Below are 12,778 nucleotides of genomic sequence, written 5' to 3'. Positions count from 1 at the left end.
CTTTCACAAGCTTTTTCATTCTCTTTTGAGAAATGTGACCCAATTTTGTGCCATAATGAAGCAGAATTCTCATTTGTTAATTTATGTTTAATACCACATGAATTCATGTGCAAGATTTATTTATAAGAGGCAACCATATTAAGCAAATATATGTTATCATAATCAAATAAAGAGCTGGTACCCACAATAATTGAATAACAAAAGAAGACTAAATTGACTATTTTCAATTAAATAAAAATAATCGAATTTCATCTAAAAGACAGTACCGCAAATGTTTCTTTCAAATCCAAATAATAATTAGTCTTTAATGATAACCCCAAAAATCCCTATAACCTCAACTTTAACTGATTTGCCTTCACCCCCCACATAGATTAATCTTTCAGCATCGATTGGCTTTTGGTTGTTCAAATAACCTCGCATGGACATACTTATGTAAGTAGCAGTACCAAAATTTATCCACCAAGTATGTCTAAATATTGAAACTAAATTAACCTCAAAATAGACCAAAATGATAAGTGTACTTGACTTTACACGCAAAGCGTAATATTTAGTAAAAATGTGCTACAAAAACAGGGATTGAATCCAGAAAATACGTGTCAACATCTGAATGGAAAGTTTGAAAAAAAAAAGTTAATGGGAGTCCCCAAACCTTGTCTAGAAGCCTAGCAGACTAGCATAATTGTATTTAGTATAATCTCTCATTATGTGTCCCAAATTTTCATAAAAGTAATAACTAGATGATTTATTCTTTTTAGGCATTTGATGTTTCTTTTAAACCAAATCGGACGCAACTTTCTTACTACCTAACTTATCCTTAGATGTACTTGTTAAGTGAGTACTTCAAGTTCTCTCTTGCCTTGGACTTTCTTCTTTTTGTACAAAACATTAAAAAAGCTCATTAAGAGTTAACTTTTCCTTTTAATAGCTATAACTAGCCTTAAATAATTGAATTGTGCAAGAAGAATATCAAAACCATATGCACGGGCAAATCATCAGGCAACCCAAACTTTAATGCAGTTGGTTTTGAAGTAAGATGAGATGTGTTCATGTACTTCCGACTATTTTCTTTAGCCTTAGACTTTAGTGAAACTAAGTTTGCTAGAAGCATACTAATTTCGACCTTTATTTATTTCTCACAAAGCGTTTTGGACTTTTTTTTAAGAAATTCATTGACAATTACCTTATTGGACACAATGCCCTTGAATATTGTTGGAATTTTACGGTTCATGATCATAAGACTTATGCAGCTTGAACAATCCCACATATTCGAGTCCCACTTTATTAGCGGAACTTTTATCCGTAAGAATAGTGGATTGTTCAGTCCTTAACGTAAGGTCCAGAGATTCATGCCTCCAAGAATGATACAAACTTTCTCTTTTCAGGCCTTAAACTTTAGTTCAAGCATAAGAATTGAATAGATGTTGGCAGATATTGCAGAAGTAGATAGATTAACCGAATAGAACTTAACCCTAAATAACATGTTCACATGAAAATCCGTATTGAACAATCAATAATTTCAAATAATGGTGGGCTCCATCACAAGAAATCGAGCACAACATTGATATTAAGTCGTTGGGCAAAAATATCAACTTGTAACTGGTACTCTTGGTGTAGTAATCAAATGTCAACAATAAATCCTATCAAACATTAAGTCTATCTTTGGATCTACTTAATGTTCACATAATGGAAAACTTTACAATTGTCACGTATTTTATTATCACGTGTGTGAAAATAATTTGGTCAAATATTACCTTCCTTTGAGCCAATGAATATTCGCATAAAAATACTTACACACAACCTTCTTAATATTCCTAATAAATTAATTTAGATAAGAGATGTTACTTTGGTAATATGTTGTTTTAACTAATATATTTTAGAAAATTAGTAATCAAAAATAAATATTAAGTGCCAAGATTTGAAATTGACTGTCCCTTTATATTATTATTTCTCTTTTATGACAAAAAAATAAAATATAAAAAAATACATACGTGAAAATGGACGTTGCGCTACGATTGCCATTTTGAACCAAAGTTTTCGAAAAATCCAAAATAAATTTGAATTTTAGGGTTAAAATTCATATCCTGAATAGGAAAATCCAAATTATAACTTTTAACCCTAAAATTCTTTCTTGAAAAAATTCCGAATTTCAAAATTGATGGCTAAAATTCATATTCTAAATTAAAAGATTCCAAAAACTTACTATCTGAATTTCAACCACAAAACTCTTCCTTCTTTCCAATTTTTTAATATAGAGTCGGCTCTGATACCACTTGTTGAAATTTTTATGGGACTTCAAACTTCACAAAACTAGAAACTTTAGAACTTGAAAACCTAAATTCTTTTATTGCCAAGATCCTCCATGTCAAATCACCAAAAAATTAGTAACGCGGGACATACCTTAATTCTTTGGAAATGATTCTTTATTACTGGATCATGATTATGGATCTCGAATTTTGAGTCTTGAACTGCAATTTTTTCATATTTGGCTTCTTACTTTTATCTTGAATTTTGCCTCATTTGATTTTTTGATTCTTGTTCTTGGTTTTGCTTTTTGATTCTTCAATATCTTCTTCTTGATTCTTGATTGTGGGTATTGAATCTTCCTCTTCAATATGATTTTTCTTGCATTCTTTAGTTAACGGGATGATACAAAGAATGAGAAGTTGCATATAAATTGGGGATCATAACCTTATGTATAATTTTCAGATGTATTTCAATTCTAAATGAATCTGATCTCTACACATATAATCTGGTCCATACTTTATTTAGATCCCCTAAGATCAACAATTTAATTCTTTATTAGATCATTTTAATTTTTTGCTTAATTTTAAAATAGCCTCATACACAATTGATTACATATGTAAACCTACATGATAAATTAAAATTTTCTCAACATGCAGTTCATGAAACAATATTCCTTTCAGACATTTCATCATACATTTTTTTTTTTTTTTTGCAAAAAATATTTCAACATACTCCAATAGGCATTCAAAAGTGATGTTTTCACAACCTTGTATTGCCGAAAACCCAATCTCTATATCTGGGTATGCATCATTTGAGTCCCATAAAGCTTAAAGACTTCAAGGCAAAACTCCAAAATTATAGGGTGTATAAACTCCTTAGGTTTCGAGTAATTTCATCAAAAATGAAGTATGATCACATAGTGTACCATATGCAATAATCATCGTGGTTACAGATAAATATTGGGGGAGTTGAAGTAATTGAAAATGTACCAGGCGTAGGCAATATTTGAGAGGTTTACTATGAAAAACATATGCATATCATAAATTTCGGGTAAAAAATTCTTACTTGAATTGATGAATTTCAAGATCTTTATGTAATTGAATTACGTTACTTTCCAAACATCAAATTTTGCATTTTCTAGCACTTCAGTGGTCTCAATCCTAATCACAATGGAATGAGATTATTATCCATGCCGATTTTTGTGAGTTTTCATAACATATATGTGGTTCTAGGCATTTTTCTATTTTTGAGTCATTTTCCATACAAATTTCTATTATTTTCTTTCCTCCTCTTTTTTCATAACTTCAATTACGAAGTTGTAAAGAGTTATTTGAGAGTTGTAGGAAGTTAGGGAAGTTATGAATTTGAATTCCAATGAAAACATTCCCTCTTATCCACTTTTGAAATCTTTTGGGGTCGGATCACCCATTTGATAGCCATGGCCGAAAGTGATGACATGGGATTGAAGTTGTTTGAGGTGATTAAAGTTGTTGCACTCGTCGAGGATTGAGAGGACTTGCTTGTTCGGGCTAATGGGGGGAACATGTTCTATTTGCTCACTCGAAACATTAGTCTTGTCCATTTGTTGAGGTGCATATTGCGTTTATTCATTTGTGATAGGTAAATTTTACTTTTTAAATTTATTTTTTATCAGCAAAACTTACTACTTAAAAGATGTGATACACCATTATTTGACATAGCTTAAATATGACTTGAACAATTGACAATCCTTCTTGATACCTCTGAGTCCACTCGAAGTCACAAGTCAAGTAGATCACACTATGTCCTTGTTTGAGTCCTATTTTGTCATCAAAATACATTTTTCAAGAGTGATTTGATATTATTTCAACAACACATTTTCAATAAAATAATAGTACACGTAAATCTAAAAAAATTTCTTATTTTTCAACCATATATTTTTTATCATAATATCATTTTAAAATGTATTTTTTGAGGAAAAAAAAATAGAGCTCAAATAACCCTATACCTTTGTCTAGACGCACTATTTCCTAAAAAATCGATTAATTGCAACAGCCAAGGGGGTTCCATTTTTGCATTACATTTGCTTATGTAATGCAAAAATAATGATCATTTCCTACTAGTGACAAACGAATACGAAAGTCAACATTAGTGGCTTTTTGTTGAAATATTCATTTCGCCCTTCTACCATTGGTGTAGCATGTGAAATATTTTGACAATCAAAGGTAAAACTAACTTGGAGAAAATAAATTTTTACCCTACTTGCCCTACTCAAACGTTCAAATAGTCTAATTAATATTATATTGATAGAATTGTCAGCAAATCTATAATATATTAAAATGTCACATGCGAGGAGAATTAATTTTTGGACTATTTTAACCACCCTATAATTAAATTATTTCAATAATATCTTACTTTTCGTTTTTTATATGTAACCCTTGTTTGAGCCACATTTTTCATCCAAATACATTTTTGAATAGTGATTTGATCCCATTTCGACAACACATTCTTCAACAAAATAATATTACGCTCAAATTCATGATTTTTTTTATTTTTAATCACACATTTTTCATCAATACATTACTCAAAAATGTACTTTTTTGACAAGAATGGGACTCAAAGAAGGATGTAATAAATATTACAAAATTATTGTCATTTATGAAATTTGAGTTATTAGGGCATCTCTAATGCCAACACCAAATTGCACCATTTTTTGATGCAAAGTTGCTCCAATGCAGCACTATGCACCATGTTGATGTAGGGATATCAATGAGTCGAGTCGAGCCGAGCCGGTTCGCAAGCCAAAATTTTTTGCTAGAGTTTGGCTCGAGATTTTCTAAGGCGGGCTTGTTTTGGTTCGAGCAGAGCCCAGCAAAAGCTCAGTCAGAAAATTAAAGCTCGACCCGAGCTTTCAGCTCAGGCTTTACTGAGCCAAGCCGGGCCAAGCTCGCTTTTTGGAATTTTTTTTTCTATATACCTCTTGCTGCCTGTTTGGCAGCTAAACAGGCAGCTTGTTATAGCTGCTTGTTGGCAGCAAATCTGTTGCCAACAGGCAGCAAGTGAGCTGCCTTAAAGCTGTCGGTTAAGACAATTTAGCTACCTATTTGGCAGCTTGGCAGCAGATTTTTCATCTTTTTTTTTTTTTAAATACAGGCCAGCTCAGCTCGAGCCAACTCTCAAAAATGAGGCTCGGTGTCTCCGAGCCGACGAGCTCGATTGTCATCCCTATGTTGATGTAAAGTGGTGAAAGTCTATTTTGTCATTTTCTTCTCCTTTCCAGATAATTGATGAAGAGTAGTTGTTTCATTTGTGTTATATATTTTTTAATACAATAAATTATTATTATTATTATTATTATTATTATTATTATTATTATTATTTGCATTTAAAATAAATTAAAAATGTAAGAAATAATAATTAATAAATTAATTAAAAGAAGAAAAAACTTTAAAATATAACAAACACGATTATTTATTAAAGTTAACATGAAATATATTAAACAACGACATACATACGATAATTTTATTTTATTTAAATAAAATGATACCTAAAATTCGAAATGCATTAATCGATCATTTGTGGGAAGAACATATGAATTTCGAGAATTAAATTGCAAAAATTTTGCGACTTCATAATATCGTAATATTCAAATTCAAATTGCTTTGGACTATTCTCTAATGGCATGATATACGATTTTCATTGTTGTAGTGTTTTTATTAATTATACTATTTTTGTATATTTATTAATGAATTTAATCTTTTTCGTAATTTAACGTAATTATTTATTTAGTAATTTATGTATTTATAAAATAATTAAATAAATAAATTATAAAGAATAAAAAAGGGAAGAAAATGGTTAAACATTGTTCATTTGGTCTAACTTTTGGTGTAATTGTTGAAGATGAATTTTAACTTGGTGCAAGATTTGGTGTAAAATTTGGTGCAGCGCTGGAGATGACCTTAATTCTCAATTAATTAACATTCACATTAATCTAGATTCAATGAATTTTCACTTGATGAATATTGAATTACATAAATTTAGAGTTATTATAGGTGAATTTATTGATATTCAAGTATCTAGAAATTTTAATGAGTATTTGAATTTATGTATTAACAATTAATTTTTATGTATCAAATGTAATATAAAAGATTGCTCATTTATTTCATCATTACAAAAAATTTGAATCATAAAAATTGAATTTTGAAAGTATAATTTGAACACAATTTTCTTCTCTTAAATTTATACGCTAAATTATATTTTCTTTAATTCGTCCGAGACATATCAAATCATCCAACAAATTAGTATCAAATATTACTTTTACATTCACTTATAAAGTATTTTAGAATAACGTACAATACATGTTCAACTTTGACTAGTATATCAAAATATGATAGATTTGTCAAAAAAATCTACAAAAAATGAAATCCTACAAGTGACTATATTACAATTAAAGCGGAGCATAAACACATAAGTTATTGGTGACTTGATTAAAACAAGACGTGACATGACTCTTGCCTAAATCTGTATTTTTCTCTTTATATTACTTAGATTATTCTCATTCTATGGTATGCAATGTTTTTCAAGTTGATATTTTATCATTATAACTTTCTACAGAAATTACAATTTTCACTTGAGCATAGAAGTTTCTACCACCATTGCCCCACCCCAACAATGATTGGGCCATTCTAACGCGTTCTCTATATCGATCGAACAAAATTTTGAGGTCAACATTATATGTAATTTTTAAATACAATCAAACATGTACTCATGGCTAATCAACAAACTACAATAAAGTAGAGAAGTCTTCCATCTCTCTAATGAAAGAATTAGTATTAATTTGTTACATTCACTTCATCCAAATCTATATGTTTGTAAGAAATCAATTACACGACAATACCAGCAAGTATTTAGTTTCTCGACTCCGCAACCCCAACAGCAGAAATCGACTTGTTCATGCTACAATAAAATAATTTGAGAAAATGATAATATGATTTAAATTTCAAGGAAATAGAAAGCAATCTCCTTTTCTTTTTGCCTATTTTGCATATCTTCATTCTTTGAAGGGAGAATAGCCAGGTGCTGCAGAGAGCCAAAACAATGAAATTTCACAAGCCTGAAGAAATTTTTAATTAAAAGATCATTTTAGTATTAAAATGACCATTCCATTTTAATTCCTTTCACCTTCTCTTATTCCTGGGGGGAAAAAAAAGAAAAGAAATTAGTGGTCAGAATAGCTTGCATTGTTCCTTACATCAAAACATATACAAATTTCATAAACATATATCAAATATGGAGAAAGCAGTTAATATCCAAGAATAGCACGTAGAAGCATACGAGTTCGTTTTTTTTTTTGCATCATACCATGCAACTTGAAAAAGAAAAGATAAACAATTCTAAATCAAGCTAATCTTTGAGTGAAAAGGCCACATTGTAGATGTAGAACAAGAAATGTTAAAAACAATAATAATCAGGAGCCACATTCAGCACAGAGAGAACTAAAGACAAGGCTAAACTTCATTTGCACCTGTTAATTTGACATTTTTTTGAGAAAAGCGACATGAGAAATTCAGTGAATGTCAAGGGATAAATTAACGCTAGTAGGAGAGGTGAAACAAAGTTAACTTCTGCCTAATGTGGTTGCAAATGTTTTGATGCGTTGGTTCTTTACATAGAGAATAAAGTGGAGAAAAGAATTCATGTAGCTCACTTAAAACTTACATGGAAACTGTCTAGTTTGTGGTTGTTGAAAAAATAAAAAGACGATATGGACTCCTTGGTAGACCCCCGATTAAGCTCACCTATGTTGGAGGAAAGAAAGGGCAGGCCACAGCTACCAGTAAGGCAAACAAGTCAACAAACCAAATCAGTTCAAATGCCTTGGATACGTTTAGTTTTCAAGTCTTTCATTTCAGTGAATAACACTTTCAATTCTCTGTTCTGATTACAAATTAAAGATCCTATACAAATATAAAATTCACCTGCATCCTTATTACATTTTCAGCCTATCAGATATTGAATGACAGCTCTTTGTTGTTTGATCAGGTCCTTGCAGCAGCTGCAAATCCACCAGCAGCCTAGATTTTCCATCAGCCAGCTCCAGATACTTATCACTCCTTCAAAAACAAACAAAAACGCCCCACTCCTTCCTCTTGAGCTGTATTAGTAGGCAATCTCAGTCGAAATCCGGTTAAAACTTCCGCGCCCAAATAATGTAATTGTTGTTAATTGTTAGGTTGTTATTTTGGCTAGATTGCAAAATAAGTGTGGCACCAGCTCACTAAAAATAAGGGGAGGGAGTTCTATTTTCATTTAGGCAGACATTGAAGGTAAAATTGTAGAAAGATGCTCCCTCTCGAAAGCTGGCCATTTGCTGTAATTCATTTTCACTGTTATACGTAATTTCTTCATAATTTCCTTTCAATTGTTAAAGTCATCACAAATTCAAATCAGGTTCTTATAAGTTTAGTCTTGGAATGTAAGTATTATGCGGTTAAGTTCATGATGTCATAAACATAAATGAACCATTAGGTATTTTCAATCAACATTTTGGAATCATTTCTACACAACAAACAAATTCCAGACAAGCTTCATGTTAGCAATCATGGTTCAGATAAAAAAAAAACATTAGAACCACACATTCACTGACGATTTTAATATTTATGAATCAATAAATGATACAACTGATCAAGAATACAAAAATTTTCATTTGCAGCTAGAATTAAATAATGTAAATATGTTTCAATAACACAGTCTCATAAAAAGAAAGGTAGAGAACTTACAGTTTTGACTTTGGACTACCAAAAGGGCTCTGTAATGCATCGTAGTGACCATAACCATGATACAGCACGCGAATTGGACTTTCCTTCCCATATTCTTGCCCATATTCAGCTATAATTTTGAGGCAATTGGTCTTCTTATCCCACATGTGAACTGTTATGGGTGCCCTGAAAATTCCAAGGTCAATAAATTTTCCTTGTATTAGTATTTCTACCAACTTTCCTCTTATTCTGAGTTTATAGTGAATTAATGCAGTGATTATTTTATCTTCCACTGTATAGACTAAGTAGGTGATGGGAAAATCGCTCTATTTAAGCTTAATTTACACAGACTTCATAGTAAGGAGCAAAATGCATGAGGTACAACTGGTAGTTTAGTCATGAGAATCCAGTGAACGGCCAAATTTAATGGCAATGTTGGTTACAGCCAAGAGTGTAAAACAGAAACTCGAGCATTGGGAGAGAGTAGGGAAATCCATCTCATATTAACCAAACGATTCAAGTAATGTGGCAGTTAAAGCATAGAAGTGTCTTCATTTATAAAAGCTTCCCGACTGATTGAACAGGTAATGAACTCCTTCCTAAATATCAGATAGCTCACTAAATTAGATGTTAGTCTTCGTTAAACTATTTGTCAAGGTCAAATATTAGTAGCAAAACAAGTCCATTCCGATGGAACCCTAAACTGGAAAAGAAAGACCTACTGTAGAACATGTGACGACATGAGCAGCTCAGGTTCCCCTCCCCAGACTTGGGGTTGTCGCATGTGTCTAACGTAAGTATCAAAATCACCTTCCACAAACCTGAAATGTCAATAATATGGGCACCTGATTGAGAACAGACATAATGACTTGGAGATGGAAAATATGCAAGGTAGAATTTTCAAAATATGATTTTCCACTGCATTTTAATTATGTGCCTAATATTATGATCTTTAGTGTTATTCAGACTTCAACAAGTGACTAAACCAATGTGAAGATAAAAAATAAATAAATAAATAATGAAGTAAAAATTGGAATAACAAACAATGGACAGAATACTTATTGAATTTTTAAATAAGGATAGATGGTACAATGGTCTCAATTTTTCAACTCTCCCGTTAAACTTTAAAGAAACTGCACATAGCTGACTAGTCATAAAAATAACTCAAAAAAAATGACTCACGCCAATCTAGTATAAGCAAACATATTTTACCATTCACTATCTGCCCGCCTCTTGATAAATTCATCGGCAACCTGCAAACATAAAAAAGCATCCTTTCTTCAGGTGACAACAGAAATGTAAACTCATAAATCCATGATTTCCTCGTAGAACCCTATTTCACTCAATTTGGAAAAGGAGCCCTCATTTGATTGGACTCTCCACTCGCAAAAAAACTCACGATAGTAAGTCATGAAAATGCCAATAAAGTAATACTGAATGTCTCTTTTCCGTACAACATTATAATTTGACTCATAATCACAAGTAAGCCAGTTATCATTTCTATCAGGCATTAGTTGCCAAGCATGATCATGGCTGTAACAAGAGAGAAAGTAGTCGTCTGAAGGAAAAATTCCCCAGGCTTAAGGCAATTGGGAGAAAAAATGGATGGAGACCTTCCAAAGGATTCTCAAGTAATTATCTTTAAACTTTTTGTTCAATGCCTTTCTTGCCTAATGCAACATTGTTTCATCTTAATGAATGATATGATTCATTGAAAATTCGTTCTCGTAATATCCTGTTCAAATGACATCTGTAACTTATATAATCTCAAAAAAGCAGAACAATAAATCTTGGTATTCATGGAAGAGAAAAAGGAAATATATTTTTACTTTTGCTCTAAGCTCATCAGCAAGTTCTCTTTCATGGCTTTCGCATGGCGACGGCTTTCCTTCTCTCAAATGTGCTCCACGAACTACTGAACGGAACAAACACCTACCGTCGCCAGGTATTCCTGCAGCAAAGGAGCTTATTTTATCATAAAACCACCTTTTTAACTAAATAAGAAGCCATCATAAAATAATTAAATAATTCAATAACAAATTCCAATTGTAAAATCAATAAAACTCAAAGGAAAAAGCGATTCATAATTTATTTTTTTTTTCTCTTTGAATTTCGCCTAAGAATCACGCAAAAACAAATTCTGGAAAACAAGGAGGTTATTTTTACATACCTGAGCCTAAATCCATGTGAATTTTCAAAAATAAGCAGCTGAACATAAAATTCAACTATAGAAGCCGATACTAAAACCAAAACTACAGAAATACGCTAAATAAAGTTTAAATTCTTACGAAAAGAATAAAAAACTATAAACATTTCTCACGCCAAGTAAAGTATATTTTAAAAACTAGGCAACATACGAATGATACGGAGATTTTTACCGAGCAAAAGGTCTGATTTCGGCATGGAAATTATTAAAACAACCAAATTTTGGCATATAATTTAATTTTCCCCCATTAGGATTGAGTTTCAATTTTTTACCTGAACATGATGAAAATGATAGATTTAATCATAAGAGAATCTGAGATAATGAGAGATTGTAAAGTGGATGATTTGATTAGATAACAAAGAGATACAAAGATTCGATGCCCAATTTGATATTTGCAAGCATCGATAAGTGGTTTACAAATGTGCACTCGCTCTCGACGACTCAACTGAGTCAGGTGACTCCGATATGACTCGCTCTCGACGACTCAACTGAGTCAGGGCTTAATGCGTTTGCAGTTTTATTCGCTCTCCTAAATTCCTAAATTGTGTTTACACGTTTTTATTTAGTGCTTGCTTTGAAATTTTAAAAAGTTTACGTCAAAATTAACTTTTAATTTTATTTGAATATAGCGTATCAATAATAGTAATAATCTAAATTAGTTAGCTATTATTTTTTTTTTCAAGAACGTTCGTTATTGTAAAATTAATATTTAAATAATTTAATAAACTAGCTTAATTGTTCAAAATTTCAAATTTTAAATGCTTTCGTTGTTTAAATAAGATATAACAAATTTTTAGTGAATTTTACGGAAACTATATAATAAAATTAAATTTTAATTTTTAATATATTAACAATTTCAAAAAAAAAAAAAAAAGCAAAAAATTTTGCACACGCCCACCGTGGGGCTCGAACCCACGACCACAAGGTTAAGAGCCTTGCGCTCTACCAACTGAGCTAGACGGGCTACCTTGGCAAATGCATAGACCAATATAAAATCAAGTGATTTACAATTTTAAGAAAACTAAATACTAAAAACCATTGCTAATATGACAGCATAGTAGAGATTAATTTCAAAATAAATAAGTTTATAACTTCTAAATTTTGACTTTGCCGGGCAAGCTCTTAGTTATGAAAACGAGAATTGCCCGAGTCTCATATTTTGCAAGTTCAAGACTGAAATAAACTACTTCGTATTTGAGTAATACCATTCATTTAGATTAATGATGAATAGTACTATTCTTCCCAGAAAGTTATTCTAGTTAGTAATCATATTCTACATCATTTATAGTAAAATATAAAATTTGCTTTTAATTAATTTGATTTTTAAAGCCTACGATTATATGTATACAATTCCTATTATATGAAATCAAGAACCCACGAACGAGGTGCGAAATTAAAGGGTTGTGCTGTGTACAAGGGAGGCATTCTGTACACACAATGGGTGGTGAAGGAGTTCTGTATATAAAAACTAAGGATAATGCTAGATAACCCAAGTCCCTTGACAAAGTTGGGTTACAAAATGACGTGGCATCCCTCTTTTAAACGAAAAAAACAATACAATAATGCTAGACAAAAATTTGAAATCCTTCCC

At 31.3% G+C, this 12,778-nt stretch overlaps 1 protein-coding gene and 1 non-coding gene across 11 annotated transcripts; both read right to left on the bottom strand.

Moving 5' to 3' along the window:
• Nucleotides 1–7,007: 7,007 nt before the first annotated feature.
• LOC111406283 (OTU domain-containing protein At3g57810-like) lies at nt 7,008–11,714 on the bottom strand. Of its 10 annotated transcripts, none has more exons than XR_002704979.1 (8): nt 11,152–11,309; nt 10,811–10,932; nt 10,194–10,234; nt 9,704–9,802; nt 9,003–9,167; nt 8,202–8,377; nt 7,942–8,021; nt 7,186–7,416 (listed from the first exon to the last, which is right to left on the bottom strand). XR_002704979.1 is itself a non-coding variant. In XM_023035625.1 (7 exons), the coding sequence occupies exons 1-7, from the start codon at nt 11,382–11,384 to the stop codon at nt 7,131–7,133; spliced, it is 636 nt and encodes a 211-aa protein (XP_022891393.1). In that variant the 5' UTR covers nt 11,385–11,453; the 3' UTR covers nt 7,008–7,130. The 10 variants fall into 10 exon arrangements, 7 of the variants coding, with proteins under 7 accessions (XP_022891393.1, XP_022891392.1, XP_022891398.1 ...); XR_002704978.1 differs by having other exon boundaries at nt 7,942–8,053; nt 11,152–11,307; XM_023035625.1 differs by lacking the exons at nt 7,942–8,021; nt 8,202–8,377; nt 11,152–11,309 and adding an exon at nt 11,360–11,453 and having other exon boundaries at nt 7,008–7,302; nt 7,405–7,416.
• Nucleotides 11,715–12,078: 364 nt separating this feature from the next.
• TRNAK-CUU lies at nt 12,079–12,151 on the bottom strand. Its single transcript has one exon. It is a non-coding gene; the product is annotated as a tRNA-Lys (tRNA).
• Between the last annotated feature and the right edge of the window lie 627 nt (nt 12,152–12,778).

Source organism: Olea europaea, chromosome 12 (genome assembly GCF_002742605.1).
Source record: "Olea europaea var. sylvestris chromosome 12, O_europaea_v1, whole genome shotgun sequence".
Taxonomy (NCBI): domain Eukaryota; kingdom Viridiplantae; phylum Streptophyta; class Magnoliopsida; order Lamiales; family Oleaceae; genus Olea; species Olea europaea.
The sequence above is the reverse complement of the archived record's forward strand: the minus strand, read 5'-3'. Positions and strand labels throughout refer to the sequence as shown.